Raw genomic sequence first — 27340 nt, forward strand, 5'->3', positions numbered from 1 at the left:
AAACCTAGAGAAGCTTTAATGGGCACCAAAAGCAGTTGCTGCTGCAGGAAACCAGTGCTGTTTTAAGACCCCCCGCTCCCAAGTTCCTTGCGCTTTTTGCTCACAGAGAGAACAAAAGAAATCACACAAGTCCTGATATATTTTTCCTTTGTTCAAAACTGATGACAACAAGAAAAGTCAGCTATTTAATTGTCACTTGCTTTATTTACTTCCACATCACTTTCAGATCCCTATCCACACTCAGAATGATTCAAACCTTTGAGCGCAAACCTCCAGGCACCGCTTTTCCTTTTAGGATTTCATTAAAGAATGCCATTTTTCAAAGCCTGACACAAGATTTGTAACTAAGTTTCATTTCACAGCTCTTTCCCTTTTTAAACCCTGCTTCCTCAAAGCTTCCAAACTGTGTTAAGGTTAGACTTCACCACAAGGAAGACCTGAAAAATGCCTCTCCCTTTCCTTTCCTCCTCCCTCGAGCTACAGAAGGTATTAGTACTTTTTCCAGAGAAGTTTGCCTCACTTGTACTCTCGGTCTGAAACAGCTGCAACAAAATATGCCTTCCTTGAGGTAGTTTAGCACTTACTGAGCAATTCTTTGTTTTGGTACTTCTGAGCCAGGGCCTGCAGATCCTCCTGCAGCTGCATGTCTTTGCAGATGAGGCTCCACTTGTGCATCAGCAGCAGCAGCTCCCTGCTGGAGAGGACGCTGTCGTTGACCGTGAACGCCTCATCTCCCTAAAAGCCTCAGCAACAACAGCACGGTATTCCAGCACAGAGCTGAGGGTGCTGAAGAACTCAGCCAGCTTGGCCAGATCTACATTAGTCCTGTCAAAAGAAAGCACAAGTGCCATGTCTTTTCCTGCACGCTAATTAGTAAGCACAGGTTTTAATCCTTACTGTTGGAATGGCCAGGAATTAAGGACTTAGGACTTGACAGCAGCTGCACACCACATTTTACTTTCCCCCCCGCCATGTATTAAAGCACCTAAACCTTCCTGTCAAAGAGATCTCATCCAAATTCACTACTCAACACACAAACTGAAGTTGGAAAAAGTCATTCATCTACTAGAGATGATGAAGAAATCCTCCCAGCCTTAATAAAGTTCTAAGCAGACAGAGGATAAAATGCAAACTGACTAAAACAAGAAACAAAAGAAAGGACTTACCTAATATGTTTGATTAATGTGACCAAAACATACAGAAATTCATTGACAAGCTGAATAGGAAGAAGTTTCCTCTTCTCCTGGGACTGATTCTTGTTTTCTCTCTTGTCCCCTAAATTTGTTAGCCACAGAGTATGGAGTAAGGAAATAATTTTATTTATCACCTTGTTTTCCAGAAACCTGAGAAACAAAACAAACAAACAAAATCATAAACTCCAAAACAAAACAAACACCCCCCCCCTCCCCCCAACAAACCAAATAAAAAAAACCTCTGGAAATCCAAACACATTTAGAAGGCAGATCCCCACCAGCACGTGGTCCATCACCTACAGGGGACCGTATTTTGGTGCACTTTTGGTGCCACTTGCCTGAACCTGTCAGGGCACTGTGGGAGAGGCGAGGGGAGGAGGAATGCTCTCAACAGCTCCAAGCCATTACTGTGACACTTCCTGTGCAGCATGCACAGGATGTGAACTGAGGGTGTTTGAAATTTAAAAGGTAAAGACACCAATACAAGGTGCCATTTTCCTTTCTCGGGTTTTCGAGGAAGTGTTTTCCAAATCATGAAGCCCCCCCACGGTCATCCCTCCTACCACAACCTGAAAGCATCTTCATTCCGTTTTCAAAATCATGAGGGACACCTCAGAGTTCAGCAAGTTCTGCCAGTACAGCCCTGGTCTCCCTGCCTGTCACCCTCATAATTATTCTACTGTGGACAGTAAAATTGTTCCCATTTCTCCTCTACTTCTCTGGTTACCTTTTCTCTAAGCTGTGCAGGACCCATGTGAGGAGGCTGTGATCCTGTATCAGCTCATAGGCAGCTCTGGTGACACGGGCAGCACTTTGTAATATCTCCAGAATACGACTCTGAAACAGAAGATAGAACTTGTTCTTTTGCAGTCAAGATCTAATTATCTAAACTTAGAATTAGCAATTTGACTGGTATCTGATCAGCTTCGAGGTAACGTGAACGCCAACTGCTCTCAGCAACTCCAGGGAAGGAAAGACCTTCTCTGTTCAAAGCTTCCTGCCACAGGTGCTACTCTTACAAGAAGTCTTCAGCCAGCAAGACAATTTTATCTTTTTGTCCAAGGTTTTGATACCTGAAATGCTCAGGGTGGATGCTCCCAAAGCTGAGAGCTCCCAGCACGCGAGTTTCCCTCCTGCTGAAGCAGTGCTCGGGTGACAAATACGCTGGCTGGGGAATGGAGACCCCCAAAAAGAAAAGGCCCTGGCTGCAGGCACAAACCCACGGTACCCACGTGAGGTCCCACCGTGGCAGGAACCCCTTCCAGTTTCAGGGGTTAAGGATGCGACCGCTTCAGACGTAGGCAATTATTTCCCCCTCCACACATAAATCAACGAGGAACAGATTTTCAAGAGGGCAAAGGCAGAGGCAGCTGCTCCCTTCCGCTTTGTACTTGAGACCTCAAAGCCACGCAAACTTCTGTGCTTTGGGGTTTTTTGGTGCTTTCTTTTTAAATTCTTACCTGGGAGCCTTCATCACACAAAGGACTGTTGAAAAAGGAAAGAACGACCTGGAAAATCCTCTGGTAGTCATAAAGCTCATAGCAATGTTTGTCACGCAGCCCTTCCCCAAGAAATCTGAGGATCCACTCACGCTCTGTTTTGTACTGCAAGTCACAAAAATACCACCATCAGACATTTCGACCTTTCCAAATAATACCCGCTCCTAAGAGCACAAAACGCTGGTTCCCTGGGAGTGCCAGCTCAGGGCTTACTACGGCTTGTTTTGGACTTCTCCATTTCCATTCCTATCAAATTTAATCGCTAACATCCCTCAGGAACTGTCAGTCTGCGGCCCAAACATGCAGTGGAAATGGAATTGTAGAAGCTGCTGTTCCTAAAACTCTTCAGTTGAACTCAGCGCTGCTAATCGAAACTCAGAGATGAATGTAAGCCAGCTGGGGCAGAATATTCTGCTCATTGTGCTCACAGAGCATACACAGCACGACTCATTGGGTGTCAGTATTAAGAAAACAACAAAAATCCCCACAAAACAGCATTTTTAATCCCAATAGGAAACAAAAGAAAGATGCCTCCAATTAACCACCTATGGGAGAATGAGATTTCATTGTATTTTTATGGCTTTTTTCTGTCAATTTATGAAGATTTACTGGATACCTAAAATGGGACTCTTACCTCAAAATCAAAACTGTAGAAAAGCTGGAAAAAACCTGGTACTTTCCTCAGGTCCAAATACTGGTGTGACAGAAGGAATCTGTTTACCTTTATGTACATGTGCTCCTCTGTGAAGAGAAAAAGCTGGCATCGTGGAGGAGGACAGCATTCCCAACCCACAGCCACGGACAATAATAAATGGAAGCCGTACTGTGCGGTGCTCCAAGCTGGGAGAACAGCCCAGGAACTGCAGGAGGCCTTTGCTCTGAGGCTCATTACACTGCTGCCCATCCCTCCCCTTCTCTCCCCCAGAATGAAAAGTTCAGTCAGGAGTGCAGGAGCACAAAGCAGGCGAGGAGATCAACGTTCCCCGAGGCTCTGGTTTCCACCCCAGCAGCGACACACGCGGGAAGTTCCAGTACCTGGCTTCAGGATCTGCTGCGCCACACGAGCAACGTAGAGGGTCAGGGAGAAGGTGAACCTGAGGTTTGGCTGCCTGATTCCGTTCTGCACAGCATCCAAGAGATACAGCAACTGCAAGAGCCCGGGGAGAGAAGCCTGAACCGTCGCCCACGTGAAAGCAACAGGAGCGCCAACGCATAAATCGGCTCCTGGGACGTTTCGTGGGCCATACAGGTCAAACAGCAACTCCATCGGGATTTCCATTCCCACAAGCAAAATTCCCAAGAATTTCTAAAACACCTTCCCCACTTTCTCTGTCCACTGAGCGTAGCAGTAAGCAGCAGAGGAGAAACAACGGGAGAGAAGGTGAAAAGCTTCTTTTAGCCGTCTCAGCACGCGCAGGCAGGCGGATGAGCAAGGCAACGTCTCTCCCACACGCGTCCGTGACCGAACCGGCAACGGAGCTGAGCCTTACCTGGCTCCTCTCTCGAAAGCGAGCCCCTTCCAGATGGCCGCGGAAGGAAGCCAGGACAAAATAGGCAGCAGCTCTCATGTTGGAGTCGTAGCTGCTCAGGGCAGCCACCGTGAGACCCAGGGCATTGACCTCCACGAACTTGTGACACGCCACCACACACTCTGTGAGGGGACGGGGGAAAAGAGACACGAAGCAGGCGGCGCGTTAGCGCTGGCGCGGCGCGGTGCGCGTAACAGCATCGCAATCCTTACAGTTCCACCGGCACCCAGCCCTGGCTCTACCCCACAGACTACGAGCTCAGTGCACGAAGGCTGCTCCAGCGGCCAAAGGGCTTCAGCAATTCACCCTGGGCAGGAGTTTAATTGGAACTGAGCTGAAATGCATGGGGCTGTTCTCATTTGTGTGAGACAGAGATGATCCTGCCCACTGGGCCGTGCAAAGCTAGGGGTAAACTCTGTAAAGACATCTGGTATCTCACTGCTACAGGGAAGTTGAGTACGAAGAACAACAAGAGGGAAATTTCATCTCTCCAGAGCACTTTTGGGTACCTGAAAGACCAGCACTAAAAAGCTTCTGTAACGGAAAGGGCAGGAGAGTAACACATAAATAGCTCATAAACCACAGACACTGTCCCTGTGCAGGCACAAGTAAGGCCTGCTCTGAGCCAAGTACTCAGCTGCACCCCTGAGCCCCTCTGGGTAAAACAAAATCCAGCAATGACCAGAAATCAGCCCAACAGAAAACAGGAAACACGCCTTTCAATGTAGCATTTATCTGACACGGCATTTTGCCATCAGGATTTGGAGTTTCTCCTTTAAGGGCTTGTGTTCCATGTGTTTTGAAGGGCTGCTGCCATTTCTACCCACTGATGGCTAGAAATGACTTGGTGTGAACCTTCCACCTTATGGCCAGGAACGGAGCACAAGGGCACCTCAGTGGTATTTTACCAGCTACAAATGTACCCTGAGTTGAGCAATAATATTCATGTATTTTCTTGTCAGTCACACTGAAGGTGAAGAGGAAGTTCCTAGAAACAAATATTCCTGTTTAAGAAGGGTCTGCAATCTTATTGCCAAGTACCTACATTTGGTCCACTGATTTCCTCCCCCATCACTGCTCACACAGACTAGTGTGTGTGTATATATGTATACACACACACACACACATATATACAAATTAAATTATGCTAAAAAATTCATCTATTATTTCTGTCCCTGCACCAGCACCTGGGCCATTCCTCTCATCTTTTTCTCAACCACTACAACTACTAAAATCCAATTTCATGCCTGTCGGTTTCTTACTGCCAGCTCTGCTGGTTGTGGGCCAGGTAGAGCAGGGTCTCCACTTCCTCACCGCCCACTGCCATTTGTCCCAGAGCCACCACTTTGTTCTCCTTCAGGCTGTCACTCTGGGGAACTGGGGACGTGCACTAACCATTCACACTGTGGAGTAGTGCCACAGAATGAAATCTTAGGTTCTCACTTCAGCAGTCCACAGGAAGATTTATTTGGAAAACCTTCCTTCACTGAAAACATGCAGTGGTAATATTTTCCATCCTGCTGCCCCCGGAGAATGTGTTCAACAACTAACATAAAATAACAAGCTCTTATTAGAAAAGCACCCCAATTTAATTCTATGTCTGACATACAGCCTGTTTAAAGACCTTGAGAACTAGGATGGAAAAGCTTTCCACAGGACGTTTATCAGAGCTAAAGTTAGATAGAACTTGCTATCTGCCCAATCCTAGACTTACTTTTTCCTCAGCAAGCACTAAACACTGTGCAAGAAGTCCATGTTTATGTATTCTGATGGCACTGTGCAGCCAGGACAAAGAGTAAATAAATAAAGAACTGGGAATTCCAAGAGCAGCTGACATGGCTTAGAAGCACCACGGGACTGCGACTCAAACCACTTGGGCCCTTTAAAAATGCCCTTCTTAGGACACAGACTCTCATTCTGTGTGGAGAAGTAAGAGGGTTATTTTCTCCTCTCCAGGTTCAGATTCAGGACAGCCACTGACTTCACAGCTCCACAAGGACATGATGTACAGCAATTCCCTCAGTCTTGGTGCTTCTCACATCAGCAGCCACAGACTAGCTGCAGTGCTGCTGGGGCCGCAACAGACACCAAACCCCTCCCGCCACGGGGTGGGTGGTGCTGGCAGTGTCCTTTTCCCAGCTCCCAACACTGGGTTCCAAAGACACCAGCTGTCCATCCCTGTGAACCTCAAAGGCCCAGCATTAACTGGATTGTCAAAGATTCCTCCAACTGCAAAATGCCAAATAGCTCTAGCACCTTTTCTCCTCAGAGGACACTTAAAGACAGTTCTTTTCCTGCTGCCAGGATTACACAGAGCAGTTCAAACCATAGCTAAGGGCAAGCTCAGCACAGCCAAACAGGTGTTGCACTTGCAGGGGTCTGGGTGAACGAAGTACTGTGAGCGTGATTTCACCGACAGCCTGCCAATTGCCTCTAACATTACTGCTCTGGAAAGCCAAATCTAGCTCTAACTACACAGTGCTTAACCATAACCAACACAGGGAGAGAGCTGGTTAGGAAATCCCTTAGGCTTCTTGTCTCCCTTTGACCTCTGAGGGCTCTCTCCAGGCACAGAGTGTCTGTGGAGCACAGCAGGGATGCGCATGTGCAAAGCCAAATCATGTCAGACAAGAAATGTGCTGACAGTTCAGAGCATCAGCCTACCTGTGAAACACACTGGCCTCATGCCCATCTGTCTGGTGGAAAATGAGCTGGCTGAAGCTTCCCTGTTCTATAACCACAGCCTGTAACAGCCAGATCTCCAGCCAGTTCAGTCACAGCCCTCAAAGAAGTTTGTTTCTTCCCTCTGAAGTCAGGCACAAATTCCTTCCAGTATGAACTCTTGGATCAGGGATAATAGAGCTCCAGGTGCAGCTCCTGCAGCAGAGCAACCTGACACTAAATACCAAAGAAAAATAGTCACTTTACCTGGTCTGGTCAGTTCACTGAAGAGCTGAAGTAGAAAACAAGGATCATAGAAGTCATCAAGACTCTTGACTGTTTCATCTTTATATAGTGACTCTTGTATTCCCTGAAACCAAATCCAAACCAGTATTGGTAAGGAACAACACCAATTTCAAGCTTGGTTTCAAACTTCCACAACCACCTCATCCCACTATAAACCACTTGATACTACCCCTTGTAAAATACGATGCAACACAGGGTGAGACATGCTTGCGTTTAAACCCGGCTTTCACTGCGAGAGCATATCCACAACTATTTCCCCTGACCAGCACTAACAGTTACAGAAGCACGTCAGCAAACTGTAAGAAAGGCTGGAGAGCCCATTGCCAGTGGATCCTTGGGCTGTCCAATCCCAGTCTCACATACATGACAACATTTGCAATGCACAATCACTGCCGTTGACAAGACGTGGCCCACATCTTGCAATTAATTTGAAAAGTGCTCCTAAAGAATTAATTCCCGTCCTCCTATGATTTCAAATTACTCTTCTGATGGAAACAAGCGCATTACATGGATGCAAGAAATGAATGGCTCAAGGCTCTTTCCGCATATCCAAAGAAGGGTAACCATGGATAGGCTGAACCAAAAGCACCTGTGATGGCAGCAGCCGGCGATGCTGAGGGAACGACAGGATCGTCTTCATCATCTTCTCTCGATCCAGCAGACACAGAATCTCCTCCATGCTTGGCTGCTGCCACAGGGACTTCCCAAGACTCTTGCAAGTCTTGTGATGCTCCACAGCAGCTGGACCCCACAGCAGGATCCTTTAATATTGTTAAAGGTAAACGCATTAGGCAACAGAGCCAAGAGCAATTACAGAGATCAATTAGGACTGAAATTTTGCCTTCCCTTGTAGTTATTAAATGGGACTTCCCATGGGACTTGAAACTACAACTTGTTTCCCTGGCAACACCTTTTCCATCCATCCCAAAGCTTCTCAAATTTAGTCTGAGTGTGTCTCATTCACTCTGTCCTCCCCGGTCCACCCAAGTCAGAATGCACCCCTTCAGAGGCACCTATGGATTTAAGCTGTAAGTGCAGATAGAAATGACAGCAGCTGCATGGAGGGACAGGAATCCAGATGTGCCTCAGCTGCCTGAGCCAGTGCTCTTGCACTGCTGGTGGTATTTCTGCTCCTACCTCCAGGACACAAAGCGCACGTGAGGAAGGCAGACCAAACCACAACTGTTGGCAATAGACTTTCCTGTGGACTGCTTGGGCACAGGAAAGGGAAAAGTCCACGACTGACTAATGTTTCAGCCTCCCATCTGCGAGGAGACCCCTAAAGTGAGTCCCAAGGATGGAGAGTGAGCGGCCCCAGAAATGAGACAATCCCTCATCTACCCCACAGACACAAAGAAGTCTGGGCAACGTAAGAGAATTACATTAATAGGAAATACGTAATAAAAATGTTTCCAAAAGCAACATTCACCTTTAGGTTTGAGTTTGTTCACTGCCTCCTTCATTTAAAAATGAGACCCTGGAAAAATACTAGTTGTGACACTATCTGTGTGTAGTTTGCCCAACAAAGTAAGGTCTTCGGCTTACCTGGAGTTTATAAGACTTTGATTATTCTTCTCATACAACTGAAGCAACAGCAGTATCTTCTGATCTAAAACCCAAGATTGAACCCAAAGTTAGTGACCTGTGGAGACAAGAACAAGATGCAGAAGGAAGTGCCTTTGCGGGCTGACACTCACCCACGGTGCTCAGCGTGGCCCCATAGGCTCCCAGCAGCACTGGGAGGTGACTGCTCGCACAGAGAGAGGGGCTGAGCTGCACAGCTGTCAGCAGAACGTCCACCAGCGCCTCTGGAACAAGCACAGATTGAACTCCGCAGCCCTCAGTGACACAGAGCACAAATTAACACCCCAAGACCCACTCCAAATGGATGCACACACAGCACTGGACATTTTATATCAGCACCTATCTCTAGAGATACCACAGCCCATTTCCCCAGTACACTAAAGGGTGATTAGGATGCATTTAATCCAAGGGAACATCTTAAAGCAGTATTCCCAAGCTGAACACACAAGTCACTGGGCCAGGTGAGGTCCCCAGGGTGACACTACTCTGCAGAGGCTTTCCATGCGTTCAGACCCGCCCTCTGGTTAAGAAGGAGTGCTGGGCCCTATCTTGCCATAGCTCCGCTCCTTCCTCCTCCAGGAAGGCGCCTGGAATGAGCTCAGGAGCTCCAGAGAACAGCAAACGTTCCAGCAACCTCCCCAAGGACTCGAGAATTCACAGCAAAAACTTCTAAGCGCGCAGCCCGGCCGCAGGAAAAATCAAAAAGCTTCTGCATTGTTCCAGCAGGGCTCAGCACTGGAGGTGGTTTGCGAGCCACAGGAACTCCGTCCTGTGGGGTACAAAAACTAAGCACCTTTGCTCTGTGACTAACTGAGAAGCAGAAAACATAAGTGATTCGGTTCCTCAAAAGCCAACTGGCCAAAAGGCTGTCTGTAGCACACTTGAGACTCAATTCCAGATTTCTCTACTGCCAGTATCTGAAAAGGCCTGGGCTTTGACCCTAGTTATGTGCAGGAATATACGTGCAGCCTGAGTAAATGCACTCGTGACACCAAGCTTCAGGAATACCGCAGCTAGCCCCAAACAATCCATTCTGCTGATCTACAGAAATACGCTCTAAAGGTTAAGACACATACATACAGTAAGCAGTAAAACCTATTCCTTATTTTTAATTTCACTAATTTGGTGACTTCACAAGAGCTTTTTTCTCTCTTCATGTGTTTTAAAACTTGAAAACTTGTTTACATGTTGCTCATCAATAGACACAAAATTCGTTACCAGCGTGCTGCTCTGAGAATTCCCCCCCTTTTCATACACAGATCCTTCAATCACTGAATCTCAAACCCCTGTACAGTGGAGGAAAGCTGAGGCCTATGTACATTAAACGTGGTTCAAGGTCAGGCAGGATTTTAGTTGCTAGTGAAGAAGAAACAAAGCCAATCCTACACATGAACTAGCATCCAATTTATATTCCTCTGGAAGGATATTCCTCGTGAAAGGTTGCAATATGAAATACACGTAATTAAATTGTCATTTTTGATAAAACTTGCAAAATCAACTTTAAATCTCCTGTATCAACCTATTTTAAAACAGGTTTACACATCATCGGGCCTAGGTGCACTTCAGGGATCTTACACTAACTGCCTCACAGAAACCAAAGGAATCAATCCAAGACTTAACTGGGTTAAAAATACCAGAAAAACAAACAAGCAAACAAACTAAAAACTCAGACCCACCTTTCCAGTAGTTTTAAAAACAGAAGTGTTTCAAAACAGCATAAAATGAATGTAACATTTGGATCCAAGCAGAGGTACAATTTAAATGCCAGCATTCTGCATCTGTTAATAACTCTGCAAGTATTTACATGGGTGGGTGTGTTACTGGATGGAGAGGATATAATGCAAGAAAGACAAAATTAACTGTGTTTAGTATGGGAAGAAGATGCTTAAAACATACCTCTTGTCTGGATATTCATGCCATCTTCTTCTCTTGACCTCAGGATGGACGACAAAAATAGAGAGTGCTGTGTGACCATCATGTGAAGTTTGGAGAGCTTGATTAACCTCTGACTAAGTGAGGATTCTTTCTTGTATAGCAACTGGATGGCAACGTTCAGGACCTTCAGAAATGTTTCATCTCTGTAACGGTACCTTTGGGAGAAGGATCACCGAGAAGTCAGATCCCAACCAAACCCAAGGAAACCTGCTTGAAATTAAAAGCCGTCTAAGAAATGAGAAATTGGCAAAGAAGATGGACTTAGTAAAACCAAACCAAATTAAAATGAAAACACTTACTTGAGTCCCGTCTTCACAAGGCTGCACCAGTCTTCTGGGTCCACTTCTTCAACCACGCACTGCGTGCAGCAAGTAAAAACACGTGTTAGTTTACATTTGGCACACGGAGCTTCTACAGCAATTTTTGTTCAAGGGACACACTAAGAACATGCAAGCCAAACACTCACTGGGATGATCAGAGGATAACAGGGATAAAAAGCTCTTGGATACAACAGTCCTAACTCCTGGTTCAAAGGAAACTGCAAGTGTTTTGTTGGTCTGGGAGCAGGGAAGCATATAGGCTGTACGGAATTAAAAAGCAAGCTGGGCTCTAGGTTCCAAAAACCCAGTGGCTCAAAAAAGCAAGAGACTGGATGCTAGGTTTTTGTGTGGTTTAACTAACCAAACTTTGCACATGGCACATGGGGTGTCTGGCTGTAGGTGTTCCTTAGAACTGATGTGCCCAGAGGAGCTGGGAACCACAACAAACCAGTCTGGAGAAGACTGACAGTTGCACACACCAGCGGTCCTGGGAATGCAGGTGCCAACCTCACCAGGCTGGAAACACCCTCAGGAATGGACACTGAGGTGGCCCCAGGGCCTACAGAGTCAGCCAAGTCCTACAAGGGAGCCTCAGCAAAAGCCTGTGAGAGGGCAGAGGCGTTCACTGCTCAGAGGCCTTCAGTGTTATGTGTCACAGGGATCTGTGTTTACTGAACTCAAACCAAGGGAACAGTACGGAGGGAGTGATCGAGTAGCATTATTAAAGATCAAAGTCTGGATTTCTGCTTATGACCAACCAGATTTTTGCCCCAGGCTACAGACAGCATGGCAGGTGGGTCTTGGCAGAAATATCTCTATCACCTTTTTTTAATTTAATTTAAAAAAAAAAAAAAATCCACTGCTATCCTTTGATTTTTTACTCCTATATACCTCAAATTCCTATCTCCAAAGGGGATTCTTACCAGAAAGCCATCATCAAGAACATAAAACTGCTTCATATAAAGGATTATCAGGACTAAGTTAACTCCGCAAAAGCTATTAAAAGCCCATGGAAACCAGATTCCATAAAACAGGAAATCAAGCCCAATCAATATTTACAAAATCTACAGCTGCCCAATCACACATATGCATAGAGATATGCATATGGCAAAGCTGATAACAAGTCTCACCAGTAATTCCTCTAGCCTCAGCAGCATGGACCTCTCCACTTCTTGCTTGCTTTCATCTTTACTGCTGCTGTACACGGCAGCTAAGCCCTTCATGCAGGCTGACAAGAGACGTCTCCTCCAGGAATGCAGCTCCTCCGAGTTTTTAAGCACACTGGAAATGGCATCTGCCACAGCCCAACTGCAGAGAGATAGGTATTGAGGTTTTATTAATATTTTAACTTGCTTTTGTATATGTCAAAGATGTCGTGCTGCCAAAACGCAAAGCAATGCATTCTCTGAGGAGAGGATGCCGTTACTGCTCCAGTTCCTATCCCAGTGCTTCCCAGGACAAACAGCCTTGAGGGAGGCACAAACACACTGCCCACCTCTGCTCATTCCCTGCTCTCTCCAGAGCAGCAGGAAGCTGGTCCATTAGGTTGTGCAGCCCTTTGCTTTCCGAAGGTGGCAACAACTTTGAAAGAATCTGCAGTTTCACAGCGGCCTCACGCGACGCTCCGGTGTCCTGAATCCCAGCGCAGAGCTCCTTCCACAGGGCTTTCCTCAGGACAGGCGTGACAGCCGAGACAACTGTTGGGAGAGCAGAGGGCACAGGTTCCACCACCTGCAGTTGTTAAATAACACCAGACTAATCCCAAATCACTTTCTAATCCAGGCCCGGATTACTCAATTTCTAGGAAATGGTGCTACAGCAGATGTTAATCTGTTACAGAGAAGTGCTACAGAGAAGCTCACTTCTTTACCCATCCTCTACTTCCCAGGGTGCTGACAAGGTCTTACCACTGCTTGACCTTGTAGGTAGAGCTACAGCCCCAGTCAGCCTGTTTCCCTTGCTATTTACATTTCTGGGCAGTAAGAGAAATGAAGTTAAAGTGATCCTCTTCTATCCAGTTGAATCCTAACTCATAGTTTTGCTGGTAGAGAATTTAACACACTTGTCCGTAGACGTAACGCTGCTGCGGGTTTGGAAAGTTCTGGGCTGCCAGCTTAGGAGGGCACTACAGTAACCACAACTGGAGATTTGTTTTAGAAGAAATCTTTGGACTCTGCAGAAATGAAGGCTCAGGTTCTGCAAAAACCATCTGGCTATGGCATTGCACACTCCAGACACTCTTCTATCCATGCTTGAGCAAAAGAACCAAGAGAAGCACAGTAACAGATTTACACATGCACTAAGCATCAAAAAAGAGCTTCAAAAGAGACATCTGGGAAGCAGTAACTATAAGAGCACTCGGATTCAGCCTAACAGCCAACCCTCAGAACAGCTCTTCACCTTTCGTGCTGCAGAAGTACTCCCAAGACAGTCAACAGAGGTCAGACACCTAAGTTTTATCACCTTTATCTACTGTGTGAAGATTCCAAGACTTAAAGGCCAGCAGGACCTAAACAGGGAATTTGGGCTCCTGAATCACAAGCAGGGCTCAGTGGTGCCTTTACCTGCGGATGGTCGGCTGAACCCATACAGGTCTCTGCATTGCAAATACACATTAACGAGTGGAAGAAAGCTCTCCATGTGTTTCCTGAGGTACTTCCCAGCGGCACTGCTCAGACACCAGAGCTCGAACTGCAGCAGGTGAGTCCTGGAGTGCTGGATCAGCATGGCCACAATGGCCAGGGAGGTGTGTGAGCACTGCGCAAGGCAGTGAGCCTGCACCTCGACACCAACTGCGAGAGCAAGGACCGGCTCGCTTTGGAGAGCCTGAAGGAAAACTTTCTCCAGATCTCTGCTGGCCGATGCTGACATCAACACCCCCAAAGCTTTAATGTGCTCTGTGGATAGCAGAAGCTCTCCTTGCTGCGGATGCCTTTGGAAGCTGTCTGTAAGGAGCTGCACCAAAATCTGTCCGTAGAAGCTTAACTGTTTCCCTTTTTTAGGGGATTTTTCAGAACTCTGAGCAGTCAAGCTCATCTCAGGAAGTTGCAGCATGGTTAAAGTGATCTCCTTCAGCTGAGCTGCAGTCATGTACATGTGCAGCTCCTCCAGAGCCTGCATCTGGTGAGACTTCCTGGGACAAACCTGGCTTCTGTCCTTCCCCACAGTCTTCAGCTCCCCCAGGACACTTTTTGTGATAGCTTCGAAATACTTGGACAACACGTGTCTGTGATCTGTTGTGACACTCTGCAGGATGGGGGCACCTGTTTTCAGCAGCTGAAGAACCCCGGAATTGAGGTGAGCTGACAGGAGCTTCACGGTGACTGGGTTCAAACCAGGCTGAGGAATAGAGCGCAGTTCCAAGGCCAGGAACCAGCTCTCCAGGGTAGGATGTCTGAAAATCAAGGCGAGTGTATCCTCCAGTGTCTGTAACAAACAGAGGCAACAGTGTCTCTGAAGGGAAAATCACAGTGCAGGGTCAAAAAGAAATTCATTCATCTGCCTAATTTCCACAGCTTGTCCATTACAATTATTGAACATGAAATTGTCCACCAGCTGGCCAGAGGATAAAATAATAATAATGAATTACAAGCACATACATATCATTCTCCCAATATTTATGCTGTGGGATTCATGCTGTTATACTGAACATTCTACACTGAACATGTCTAAAATCTCCAGAGGAAAACTGAATATTCTGGGTCTCATCAACACATTCTAATCTCCACAAATTCACAGAACAGATGAAAGAGGGGGAACAAATTCATTCCTCAAGTACATAATTTTCACAACAAGGTTTTACACAGGGCCGAGGGAATATATATTTTTTTTTCTGCAAAGGTGATCTCTTTCAAGACCTCTCCTGACTGTGTTCCAGCTCAGGGGTGAGACTGTGGGTGATGCAGCTAAGTCACATCTCCAGACAGTAGTTTTACAACTGCTGGACCACGTGGTCTGTGCTCCTACATTCTCCTCCAAGACCTCAACAGCACCTCTGTTCAGCAAAACTATTCCCTAGAGAATCAATCAAATCAAAGTTTACTAACAGGTGCCTCTGTATCAAGGGATTTGGTACCTTGTCATTTGAAGACACTTCTGTCATCAGAGACTCCTCATCCATAAAGAGATCCGACTCAGCCTGATGCTCTTCCCGTTTCTGCTGATGATCCAGCTTTACTTGATTGCCCCGGCACAAGAAGATGCTCAGCATGTCCACGTAGAGGCCAATGAGTTGAGGACCCAAAGTCTTACCAAGCTATGAAAAGAAAGACATCTTGGATGTGAAGAAAAGAGGCGGATGGGAACGGAAGGGTAATTATCCAACAGGAGTAGGAGTTACCTAAGAACTACTTAGATTACAACCTTTTCTATGGGATAGAACCACTTCCCTATGTAGAAGCCTGATTCTAAGAGAAGTCTCAGGTTGCCCAATGAATATCGATAGATTTTCATTTATACTGTGACATTTGGAGTTACACAGGCCAGTGAATTTTACTCTCTGGAAAGGCTTCTTAAGGGAGACCCAGGAGCTGGATTAAAACTTCGAGTTTATTTGCACTCACACTGATCAGAAAGGTAATGCACGCAAAGCAAATCCAAGACTCCTCAATAATCAGAAGAACTGACATTTGTTTACAGATTAGGTGCAGTTTTGTGTGGTAGCCTCAGAGCCAAGTACAGAAAAAAGAGCTACAGAACTGGAACCTAAGTTTTAACAGCCAAGTCACTTGTACCTTCTACATTAAAATAAACCGAATATAAACAACAAAAATATTATTACAATATTGCTCTTACACTGCTGAAGTTCTCCACTGTGGATTTCAGGTATAGCAGCACGTGCTTTACTCCCAGCAAAAGCTGGTCAGGTGGGGCCAAGGAAGCCAAGTCTCTCAATTTTGTCTGAACACCATCTTCCAATAAGGTATTGCTTCCTCTCTCATAGGCTCTCTTTAGCAAAGTGGCAAATACAGAATCCAGTTCCACAGTAGGTTCTTCGCTTAATTCCTTGTGGTTTTTAAACTGTTTAAAGGGAAAAAAAGCATAAGAGAAAAACAATGATGAGTATGAAACAAAAATCTCTTCAGCGACCTTTGTTTTGAGAAGAGCCCTGAGCTGAACCCGGGCTGAAGCTCCAGGAACACAAGTGTGCAGACCTGCTAGAACAGAGCTGTCCAGCAGTGTCCACAGGGGAATCTGTTGTGTCCACTGCTGGCCTTACAGAAAAACTCACCAAACCCGACCCAGGGGTCCTGTGATCCCCAACCCGTCCAGGGGGAACTCCAGGCCCTGTGAACTGATGCCACAGCACGCATCAGGCTCTGCTGTGCCTGGTCAGGAGTCTATGTACGACCCCTGAACCCTGGCAGCACCTCCCAAACATCACAAAGACCTCTTGTGTCACAGGAAAGCCCTGGAGCAAATTTGTGTCCCGACGTGATCAACAAGAAATACACAATTAGCTCAATAAAAATGCTCTTTCTGATGGAAAAGTAACTTTTATAAACTCTGAGTTTTTTATAGGAATACTGCCTGAAGAATTCAATGACTTCAGGTATTCCGTACCACATGTTCCTGAGATTGCTTGGGTATCCAGAGTTTATAGTATTGGTTGAACTGGTAGAGCTGAGGGTACTTGGCAACTTTCAGGCTCTTGAGATCTTTATCATAGAGCTGGAACATCAAGCAGAGAGCAAGAGGTTCTCTCTGAGAGTGCAGGAGGTCAGTGAACACAGCAACAAGATACTCCACGATGTGTGCCCCTAGAAAAGCAAAAATAAATGAGACTATTAACACAAGCACAGGCACTGGGGAAACCCTCCCTCCTCTGGGCCTGCACAGCAGCCCACAAAGCATCACTCAGAAAAGTACTGAATAAGATCAAAAAGTGTTTGTAGTGACCTAGACAAATGTTCCTGACCACTGGGATACCTGAAAAATCCTCCACACGTTAGTTCTTGCTGAAGTAAATAACCCCCCGTCACCGTGTTGTGCTAAGCATGCCTGTATCTGAACAGGAGAGAGCCCTGCCAAGCACCACCTCAGCAAAGAACTGGTTTGTACTGGGGGCACGCACCCCAGTTAACTTGTACAAGTTAAACAGGATTTTCTTTCAGAACTGGCACTTTCAGTCCACCCCAGGTGCGACTCGACCGCCAAATACACGCAGAGGACTTAGTGAGGTTCTGTGGGCTTGGCAAATCCTGCTCCAAGCCCACCTGATGCCCCTGTGACTCCAACGCTTTCTTCAAGGAGGTGATAGAATTCTGCAACCAGAGCTTCATTTCTGAAGAAGTTTTCTTTGGAAAATGCATCCATTTCCTACTCAACAGTGCAGTTCCTGTCTCCCTGATCTCAGGAAGAGCTGCCTACAGCCATGGAAACCACCTTCCTCTCCTGGTCTTCACACTCTGTCCTTTAAAATAATGTGTTACTGAAGCCAACTAACTCCAGACCAAGACTGTCCATGCAGGGACAGTGTCTCCTCTCTTTAGGGTCAGTGAAAAAGGGCAGAAGCACCCACAGAGCTTCAATGCCTCTCCTGAGCAAGGAACACCATGGATCTGCACCTCCTTCTGCTTGCAGGGAAGATAATATGTCTCAAGGTAGAAAATGATAAATGGTAAAAAAATTATTAAAAATGGGTAAAAATTATGCCGCTTTCACTCCACTGGTAGAAATGACACATAAAACCAAAAAATCTGTACCTGTTCCACTTTCAGACTGAAGCAACAGCATATTCCTGGCTTCTAATGCAGCAGGGACAACAGCACTGAAGGGAAATGTTTGGATAATCATGTCTTCATTTAAGGAGAACCCAATTTCTTCATCTAAGCCATCACTGCCCTCGATCAGGACATCCACCATATCCAGGACATCTAATAAGTGAAGGAAAAAAAAATCTAAGCAGAGGATCCAGACTAACTGGAAAAACAACAGAGGTAGAATGCAACACTCTAGGAATACAAGGCATCTTTTTAATTCCTAAAAAAAAAAAAAAATGAAAGCCACATTTGTCACACAATACAATGTTAAGTGAAACACAAAAATCACAGGTGAACTTCAGTCTGCCTTCCAATGCTGCTGTCCAGCACAGGGTGCCCAGAGAAGCTGTGGCTGCCCCTGGATCTGTGGAAGTGTCCAAAGCCGGGTTGGACAGGGCTTGGAGCACCTTAGGCTACTGAAAGGTGTCCCTGCCCATAGCAGGGGGTGGAACTGGATAAGCTTTAGGGTGCCTTCCCATCCAAACCATTCTGGGATTCCATGATTCTATAAACAGCCCCAAGCAGAAGGACTAAATTTCCATTTTAGCTGAAAGATGCTGCTGCAAGAGCATGAAGAGAGATTTCAAAAACTGTTGAAGTTGCACAACCACATCAGAAATTACTTGTGGGGGTAAAGTGGTAACTGCAATTCCAAGTTCTACTTCTGATACCAAGTATACATGGAGGGCTGAATCCTGGAGGTCCTTACTTAACAGGATATCTAGAGTTACCCATCCCCAGTTTACTGCTTAGGGCTAGCAAACGTAGCCCCAAGTCGTGGAATTCTGTTGTTGAGGGGTTACCACATACCATCAATGTGAGAGACGGGGATGCTGATGTTATCGGAGTCCTGTTTAAACATAGCGACCTGGAGCATGCTGGCTTCCTGAACCAGGTCTGCTGCCTTGTCTGTGTAGGGATAGGGGTTTGTCACCAGCTTCAGCAGGATCTGTCAGCAAAGGCGGAGAGAAAGGTAACTGCACCGGCTGTCAAGCACAGGGGAAGCAGATGATGCTAAGAAAGACCGTGTGCTAAAAGTGGTTGGAAGCCGGGCAGGTCTTAGGAGGACAACTTCCATATCACTTCTGCAGGATTCTGTCTAGGGCTCCTGCTCTACAGGGCACACTGATGGGGAAAAAAAAGGCCCACTGCAATTTGGCATCTAGATTGCTACCACAGACTGAGTCCCTGGTGAGATTGCACTGGAAATGATGCACTGGGCATTCAACATGCTGAAGAGTAAACAGGAAGCGTCAGCTTTCCTTGTAAAAGACCACAATTCACTGAGGTCTGATAATTTTGGCACGTAAAGAGGAGATAAAAGCTACCCACACATACAACACTCTACACTTGTATTAACAATGCTGTAACAAACAACCGATCTTTTTGGATTTCATTTTCCCGCAAATCATTTTGCTGTCCTCCCATTCAAGACAAGAACGATGCCACCTCCGTATAAGGAATCCCAAACAATGCTTTTCTCAGAATTCATTCACTGGTCTTCGATGGGTTTTTCAACAATAGCATCAAAATCTCCAGTGTCCACTAACACTATTCTTTGCATTGTCTGTCCAGCTAATTTGGACACTGTTACCCTTTCCAAAAACTGAATCACTGCTTCCTTCTGGTCTTCTTTTGTATTATCCAAGTGTTCCAGCCAAATCGAAAGTTCCTTCCATGTGTACTCAAACACTCCACTGTCACATAAAACCTGTCCAGGAAACAAAGGGGGAGGTGTGTAAATAAACCTCAAAACACCTAAAATACAAATCTCCAAGAGATACAGATCTTTTTGTAAAGTAACTTCATGATTCCTTCTCTTGGGAAAGAGAAAAAGAAGAGCAGGTTGATGAAAAGAAGTATCTGTCACTCTCCTCACCCCTTCAGCTCAAGAGGCCTTACTCCCACTCACTAGCAGGACTTCAACTGCGTAGTGGACAATAAAAATTCTACTTCTATAATTTTTGGAAAGCAAGTTATACTGCTTTCAGAGGGTTGTACATCTTAATATCCTCACAGGCAGAAAAAAAAAAAGCACTTTAAAAATAGCCTGCAGGAGTTTTAGAAAACTACTGATCTAACATAAAGGAAATCATCGCTAATTTAAACCTGAATCAGGCTACTTGTGCTTAAAACAATTAGGCAGGTGGATAAACAGTCACACAAACAAGCAGTGGGTTGTGACCACAGCGAAGTCCCGAGAAAAGCGCAAGTTGCTGGGGGAGGTGACGTAGACCCAGATACGCCACAACCAAGAGACAGGCTTTGACATACCTAGAAGATTTCCCCCACTTTCCTGCTCTCAGAATTCAAGCTCTGACCTCAGGCACCCACACTAGGAACTTGGTGACCCTGTGCTCCAGCTCAACGAGCAAGAAAGGAGGAGGGAGAAGAGGAGAGGGGAGGAAGGAATCGGAGTGACACCATGGTTAAACTCCCTGCCCCTAACTCTCAGCAAGAGAGGAAACCTTGCCCAACTTCCTGACTCTGGCACCTACATTAAACAACTGCAATTACACACGATCAATCTGTGCTTTTGCTCCTCTCCACACACAAAATAAAAGGAAGCTATCACAAGTTACTTGTTCTACATTTACTCTGTGTACAAGACCAGCAACTCTAAAAGTAACTGCTGCTTACATGAATCTGACAGGGTAATTCATTTAAATAAAGAAAAAATGAAGGAAAAAGGATTCATTTTAATATAATTGACTATTTTTGGCAGAGTCTTGAAATAGAAGTGCACTTGCAGCTCTCACAAAAACAGGCAGGAACAGAATGTGAAATCCAAACACAAGCTTTCAGTCACGTGGCACTGTGTAGAAAAATAAGTCCGTACCATCTATTCTTAGCAGCCTTTCTGCTGACATAACTGCCCTAACTTCCCTGTTCCTGCGTTCCCTTCAGAGAAAATGCAATGGACTAAAGTGGAAAGTGAACACAAGAACAAGTCAGGCAGTCCCTGCTCCCATTTGGCAAAAGAATCCAAAACCACCAGAAAAACAGTACATTTTGAGCAGCTTATGGTTGAGACATTCATTACTGGGAGACCAAGTGAACCTGCCTTTCATCCCTTGCAAAGGATCAGCGGCAACTAAACCCTGATTCGATCAGTGTAACTTGGGTCTGGTGGACTGAATATTACAATGGCACTCTGTGATTGGAGCTAAACGCAAAGATTCAACGCACGAAGCTGGGTACAAATTTGTGTGCCATGAATCCTGCAGGACACTGCATGAGGAGCCCTGTCCAGGGCCAGTGCAGCTTCCTGGATTCTCTCTTGGCAGGCCAGTTTGGTCGTATTTATTCCTAACGTAAATCTCTACCCCTACTTAGATAGCTAAAAGATGTCCTCTTTTAATAAGGTGCTAAAAACAACAGCCTTTGGTGTCTTGTGGACTTGTGGTTGATCAGTTTTCCTGAAAAGCCAAATAACTAATTTAAAAGTACCAAAGGGGATTTTAATTAATTTTTAAGACAAAAAGTACTCCTTGCATCAAAGCTTGTATCAGACAATACCAGAGAGGACTATTTTGCAGGGCCAGAGCAAACCACCTAAGGCTTATGCAAGGTCAGAGTGGTGAAGTACAGATTAAAGAATCAATGATTAAAAAAAAAAAAAAATCAAAAGTAATATCTTCTTGATCGATGTCAAGACCTTTGCAGGAAACAAACCACATTGATTTATTACAGTGTCAGAATTATTTCAGCCTAGGGAGGAGGGCAAGCATTAAAGACATTTTCCTTACTTTTTCATCAACTGCTGCAGGAAAGTCAGTTCACAGCATTTATTTCCTTAAAATATTTCATTAACAGCTAGTTATCTGACAGCAAATTCCAACAAGAGTAACAGGAAACAGGAAAGGAGACTCTGTTGATCCCACAGTCATGCAGTAAAGGGATCTGTTTTAAGAAAAACTTCTACAATCCTGACATTTCAGACCAGTGGGATATAGTAAATACCCTGATATTTCAATTCAAATGCTTACCTTGATGATTAATTTTTTGGTGGAAATTTTCAGATGAGAGTGGGTACTTGTAACAAACATTTTCATCAGTAAATAGAAGACTGATTTTTCACCAGCTAGCTTCTCTGTTTCAGAGATGCCCTACAAGAAAAATATATTAAAATTCCTCTGCCACAGCAACACTGTACAGGACTACGTTGCACTGAGACCGATGTGGAAGGTAAGTATGTTATTTTATAGACCCGCCCAAAAATCCCGAGGCCAGAAACGAGTGGGATCATTTACACTACTTTGCATTCAATGAGCCAGGAGCATCGTACTCACTGGTAAAATGTTTTCCTAGAAAGTGTTTCAGTAGTAACAGAAACCCCAAGTACTACAAGGACCCAAGACAAGGCCACGTCCCTCATCAATCACCTTTTATTCCCTAACCGTTCCATGTCTGTCCCTGTTACCACACCCCACGAGTGTCTCTGCTTCTCCTCAAAGCCAGGTCTACTCCTTTCTCCTGACATGACAAGCAAATTGACACAGTCCTTATTTTACAAGCCTCAATAAAAAAGAGAGCTGGGGCCCTGATGGTTTCCACTAATTATGGAGAGCATTAAAAAGTGTTGGAATCTTCCTCAGGAAGGGGTGGGACGGCTCCCATCAGCGGCTCATCTCCCTGGTCTGCAGCTCAGGCTTTCCAGACAAGTGGAAACCAGCACATTCTCACTTGTGAGGGAACATCTCCAGAGATACAAAGAGCTACAGCAAACTTCTCCTGTGTTCACCAGGGAGGCAAAAAACATTTTCCTTGTAAAAAGCCTTTCAGCTCTGAAGGGATTTTTCACTGCTGCTAGGACTGTAATTCCTGTTGCTTTTACAAAAGGGTCACCTCCTAAAATGACTGGACTAATTTGAAACTAGGTGATGCCGGATGGAAAGATTTGAGGACAACAGACCAAGGAAATCTAACTTTGCATCAGCCTCTTACCTGTACTCTAAACCAGGCAAATTTGTTTGCAGGAAGCTCCAAAGCCACTTTCAGGATATGGTGCTGCAGAAGAGGAGGGACCTCCTCCCGCAGGCCCTTTTCAGTGACTATACCTGAGGCGTGAAAGCAAGAAACCAACTTCAGTTTAGTCCATCTTCCTGAGATTTCACAACGCTCAGGATTTAAAACACAACGGTGAGACAAGCTGGCAATTCACAGATCTTCATATCATGGGATCCCCAGACACACTGCAACTACGGCTGGCCAACCCAAGGTGGGAATCCAGCCCTCTGAGGGAGATTCCACCACCTGAGCCCAGCAGAAATCACTGGTCGTGCATGGAAATATAGAATCTCTTCTATTGGTCTCAGCAACCCTGAAAAGTTACCTACAGGCAGTACAAAGGATGGAAAAACTGGAGAACAAAATATAGAATCTAAGGAAACAGGAAATCTTAATGCTCAAACCATGACAATATTTGCTCCAGACAACGGAACTTCACACTCATGTCTCCCCCTGTATCACTGTTATCACCAGCTCATGCTGTGATAACCTCACTTACTCTGCCACAGGCCAGGGAACTACTGCAGTGCAATCAGAACCTGAGCTGCCCAGACCTGACCTGACATCACCTGTATAAAGCGCTGGTGCCTGAGCCTCTTGGAGCCTGTTTTTGTGGCCCACATTTGAGAAACAGCAAAACATTTTAAAAAGTCGTCACCAAGGTAATGCAACAGTAAGTAAGACCAAACAATGAAACTCCACCAGCTATTTAAAGAACACACTTCTACAAGGTAGGAAAACACGGCGCCTTTGGTGTCCACGTTTCCATCGGGGTGATCAGAACGAGCAACAGAACTCTCACACTGACACATCTGAGAAAACAAAGTCTCATGATTCTTTCACGCCATCATTACTTCTCTTCAAAATCAATACCCAGGCTCACTGCACTACATTTGTTTCAGGACGACACTTTATTTTCCAGCCTGTTTGACTTTATTATTTCATAATGTACCCAACAGACCACAAAGAGATTTCTGCCTCACAAGAACATGTCCTGCCTCCTGTCCAGTTAGAAGTAAGCAGACCAGTGCAAGAAAGAAAGGGATGAACAGGGTATATGATCTGGTGAGTCACCAAGCATAAAAACCAATTAACATGCTTCGACGGAAGGAGAAAAAAACCTCATGCATGAGACAGTTGATTTAGAGAGGGATTTTGTTTAAAGTCCCTTTTCCTCCGACAGGTTAGTAAAGGCACTTAATAACTCCCATCCTTACACATCCCTGGCCCTGTTTAACACAGCTGCTCGAGCTGGGTGGCCCACAAGCCCTGGTGGCCCACAGAGAACAGTGACGCAAAGGGCTGACCAATCAACCCTTTGCTTTCTCCCTCAGTCTCAGCTGTACATGGCTGTATCGACTGTACCACGAGCAGCACTGGAGGACCATCCCAAATTTGTCAGGCATGATTTGCCCTTAGTGAAGTCATGCTGGTTGTCACCAACCACCTCTATGTTTTCCATGTGCCTTAGCAGAGTTTCTAGGAGAATCTGCTCCGTGATCTTGCCTGGCACAGAAGTGAGATTGACTCATCTGTAGTTCTTGGGTCTTCCACTTTCCCTTTTCTAAAAATCCCCTTTCCCAGTCAGTGGGAACTTAACCAGACTGCCACAAATTCTCGAATACCATGGGTAGTGGATTCACCACTTCCTCTGTCAGTTCCCCCTGACACTCGTCAAAGCAAGTCTTTAGCTAAGACAAAATAAATCTGGTCATGGCAAGTCCAGTTCAGCTGACCCGGCTTGTTGTACAGGACCCTCGGAGAACGGGAGAGCTCGTGCAGGGACCTCAGCCAATCAGTGAGTCCAGAGAGCAGACATATCACTGCTCAAGGAGCTGGGCAGGGCTAAGACTCAAACCAGTCAGTGTCTAAAACCGGAGTTTTGAACTCCCTATATAAGGGAACTCCAAACAATAGAACAAGGCTTTGTCTCACGATCAAGGGGACACAAGTCATGATTTCTGTTCCCTACCCACAACCCCTCACGTTACAGACACCGGCAGACTGGGAGGTGCTGTGCTTCACCCCCACCCTGAACTTTCTGTGAAGTATCTTGTTCAAAAAACTCTTTACCATCGCAGCTAATAAGAGTTTGGAAATAACTTACTGACAGTAGACTGTTGACAGAGGGCTAGAAGAAACTTCATTACGAGCTGAAGATAAGTCTTCCTCAGAAAGATTAGAACTCAAAGCCTATGAAGACCAAACACTTCCAAGACTACGACACCAGAGAGGAAAACGAGTGAAACGCAGTGCTGACAGCTGGGCGTGGTAGCACAGCTATGGAATTTAACAGTGCCAGAGCACGGCAGAAACAGCAACAGTAAATGCCAAACATAATGGAGAAACTAAAATGGGCTACTTTTAGAAAACAGCTCTTTATCTCCACAGAAAAGCAAACATTCCCTTCTGCTATGGACTTTGTAAACAGCCAAAACACTGGAGGAAATACATACCTTTTAGCAGCTTGCTAAAATCAAAGTTGCTCCGTGCTACCAAGTGGGGCACAACCTTCTGATAAAGACATATGACCTGAAGCAGTGCAGCTTTCAGAAGCAGCGTCTCAGCATCATCTGAACCTAAACAAAATGTTTCCATAATTAGTTTCTTCTTCCTTCACAGCAAGAGTGCAGTGTCGCACCTCCGTTACCCAGCATGAGAATTACTAACTGCATTTCCAGCAGACTTGTCTAGGAAAAGACCTGCTATCTTCCCAACAAGAAGAATGAGAAAAACACCCATGGAACCTCCAGTTTCCTTCCCCAGCATTCCTGTATGAATACTTTTAAAACTAATCCACTTATTCGGTGCTTAGATTGAGAGCTGCCATTTCTAATTTGACTCATGAGTGCTCACACATATAAAACACAACCTGAACGTCTGAATACTCACTATAAGAATCCCACCAGTCCCACTGCTGTCTAATGTAAGGCTAGAAGAACAGGAAAAAGTGAAGGAAAGGATATGGTCATGCTGCTGATTTCTGGGGACACTACTTTTAGCTAATGGCAGGTAGGTTTGGCTGGGGAAGTGTACGAGACAGTACAATACAGTTAGTTGCAAATATATTATTTCAGTTAAAAACCTCTTTCTTTCTCTTTCCCCTTTCAAAATAATACTTCTCAGTGTAAGCTCTTGGCAAGAGGCAGACAACAAATACCTGTATGAGAGAAACACCAACAGCACTTAAGGCAACTGTTTACTTCCTATGAAAAGCCATCTCAGGTTTCAGCAGTAACATGAGGAGGCATAAAAGCTACTTGTTATCCAGTCATTACTGAAAGGAAGTAAAGTACATGGACCAACACGATTAACACCTATTTTTTTCCTGTTAAATTTGTCTCCCTTACAGAGTTAGAAAGAACTGGATGAATGCCATGGATAAACTTTGTTTGCCTGAGTCTCAACTCCCCTTAGAAAAGAATGCTCTAGTGGCCACACAATGCAAATAAAGCTGTAAAAGGTGAACTGGGAATAAGTGATACAGCATTTACCAGCTCAGAATGCTAAGGAACTACAGCTATAGTCCTACAGAAATTAGCCGCTCCACTGCCTTGGACTGTCAGTGCTGACAACATTTTGCTGCCTAAAGGGAGGCACAGGACACCCACTGAAAAACCTTTTGCTCCAGGAAGCCTCTCTGTGGAATATGCCCTCTGAAGGGCCAAACTGGTTGCAGATTTATCTCTAGCCCACAAGGAAAACTTCACAGGCTGTTGGCCAAGATGCAGACAATCCCGAAACTTCCTGTTCCCTGCAACCTAAACAGGTTGCCTAAAGAGGCCCTGGAGTCTCCATCTTTGGAGATGTTCAAAAGCTGTGTGAACATGGACCTGAGTAACCAGGTTTAGGCAGACATATCAGGCAAGACAATTTACAGAGGTGCCTTCCAACCTCAACCATTCTGTGATCCTGGGACAGCAAAGTCAACCTGCTTAACCTTCTAGTAGCACTGGCCAGCCTATATGTTAAACTGTGTTTTCAGGCAATTCTAATGGCCTGAAGAACTGAACAAAGAAAAGGTGAGTAGTAAATACACAAATGAGATCTGGATTCTGCTGAAGTGAAGGGTGGGATGAGGGTCCCACAACACCCATTCCCATATAGATAAGAAGCTGTAACTCCATCGGCTTTGCCTACCGTGCTGCTCAGCAACTTCTGTCTCCGTCACTGCCTTCACAGTGGAGGCATCACCCTCATTCTTCTCTGCTGGGCTGTCGTTGTGTTCTCTCTCTTGCTTCAGAAGGGACTGCCAGACAGCCACAATACTATTCATTTCTGGTAAGACCTAAAAGCAAAACGGGTAAATTGCAACAGCTCTCCTTTGTAAGACAAAGCTCTTGTGACAAATACATCCCCAAACACCCAACAGGAAGATCTGCTGTTCCTCACAAAGGTTGGAATTGACCTCATGTGCAATCAGGGAATGACCTGAACTCAAGGACTGTACTTCCACTTCTGCAGAAAGCAAGTACTGGAAAGAACATTTTACTGAAAAGGTTTCCTGTGAAAAATTTGTTTGGTCCTTCCTCATGATGTATT

General features: G+C 45.4%; 1 protein-coding gene across 1 annotated transcript in view; it reads right to left on the bottom strand.

Moving 5' to 3' along the window:
- URB1 (URB1 ribosome biogenesis homolog) overlaps positions 1-27340 on the bottom strand; it is a 59367-nt gene that overhangs the window by 20980 nt on the left and 11047 nt on the right. The window contains 27 exon segments of the mRNA XM_040090177.2: positions 585-728; positions 731-825; positions 1167-1343; positions 1921-2030; positions 2654-2797; positions 3327-3433; positions 3728-3839; positions 4183-4343; positions 7150-7252; positions 7778-7949; positions 8734-8797; positions 8886-8996; positions 10669-10862; positions 11007-11065; positions 12158-12335; positions 12523-12724; positions 13592-14453; positions 15103-15282; positions 15822-16046; positions 16590-16786; positions 17732-17902; positions 18599-18737; positions 19383-19499; positions 21778-21897; positions 22736-22848; positions 25255-25377; positions 26939-27086. Coding sequence (XP_039946111.1) covers positions 585-728; positions 731-825; positions 1167-1343; positions 1921-2030; positions 2654-2797; positions 3327-3433; positions 3728-3839; positions 4183-4343; positions 7150-7252; positions 7778-7949; positions 8734-8797; positions 8886-8996; positions 10669-10862; positions 11007-11065; positions 12158-12335; positions 12523-12724; positions 13592-14453; positions 15103-15282; positions 15822-16046; positions 16590-16786; positions 17732-17902; positions 18599-18737; positions 19383-19499; positions 21778-21897; positions 22736-22848; positions 25255-25377; positions 26939-27086 — 4528 coding nt within the window.

This window comes from Hirundo rustica, chromosome 2, assembly GCF_015227805.2.
Source record: "Hirundo rustica isolate bHirRus1 chromosome 2, bHirRus1.pri.v3, whole genome shotgun sequence".
Lineage (NCBI taxonomy): Eukaryota > Metazoa > Chordata > Aves > Passeriformes > Hirundinidae > Hirundo > Hirundo rustica.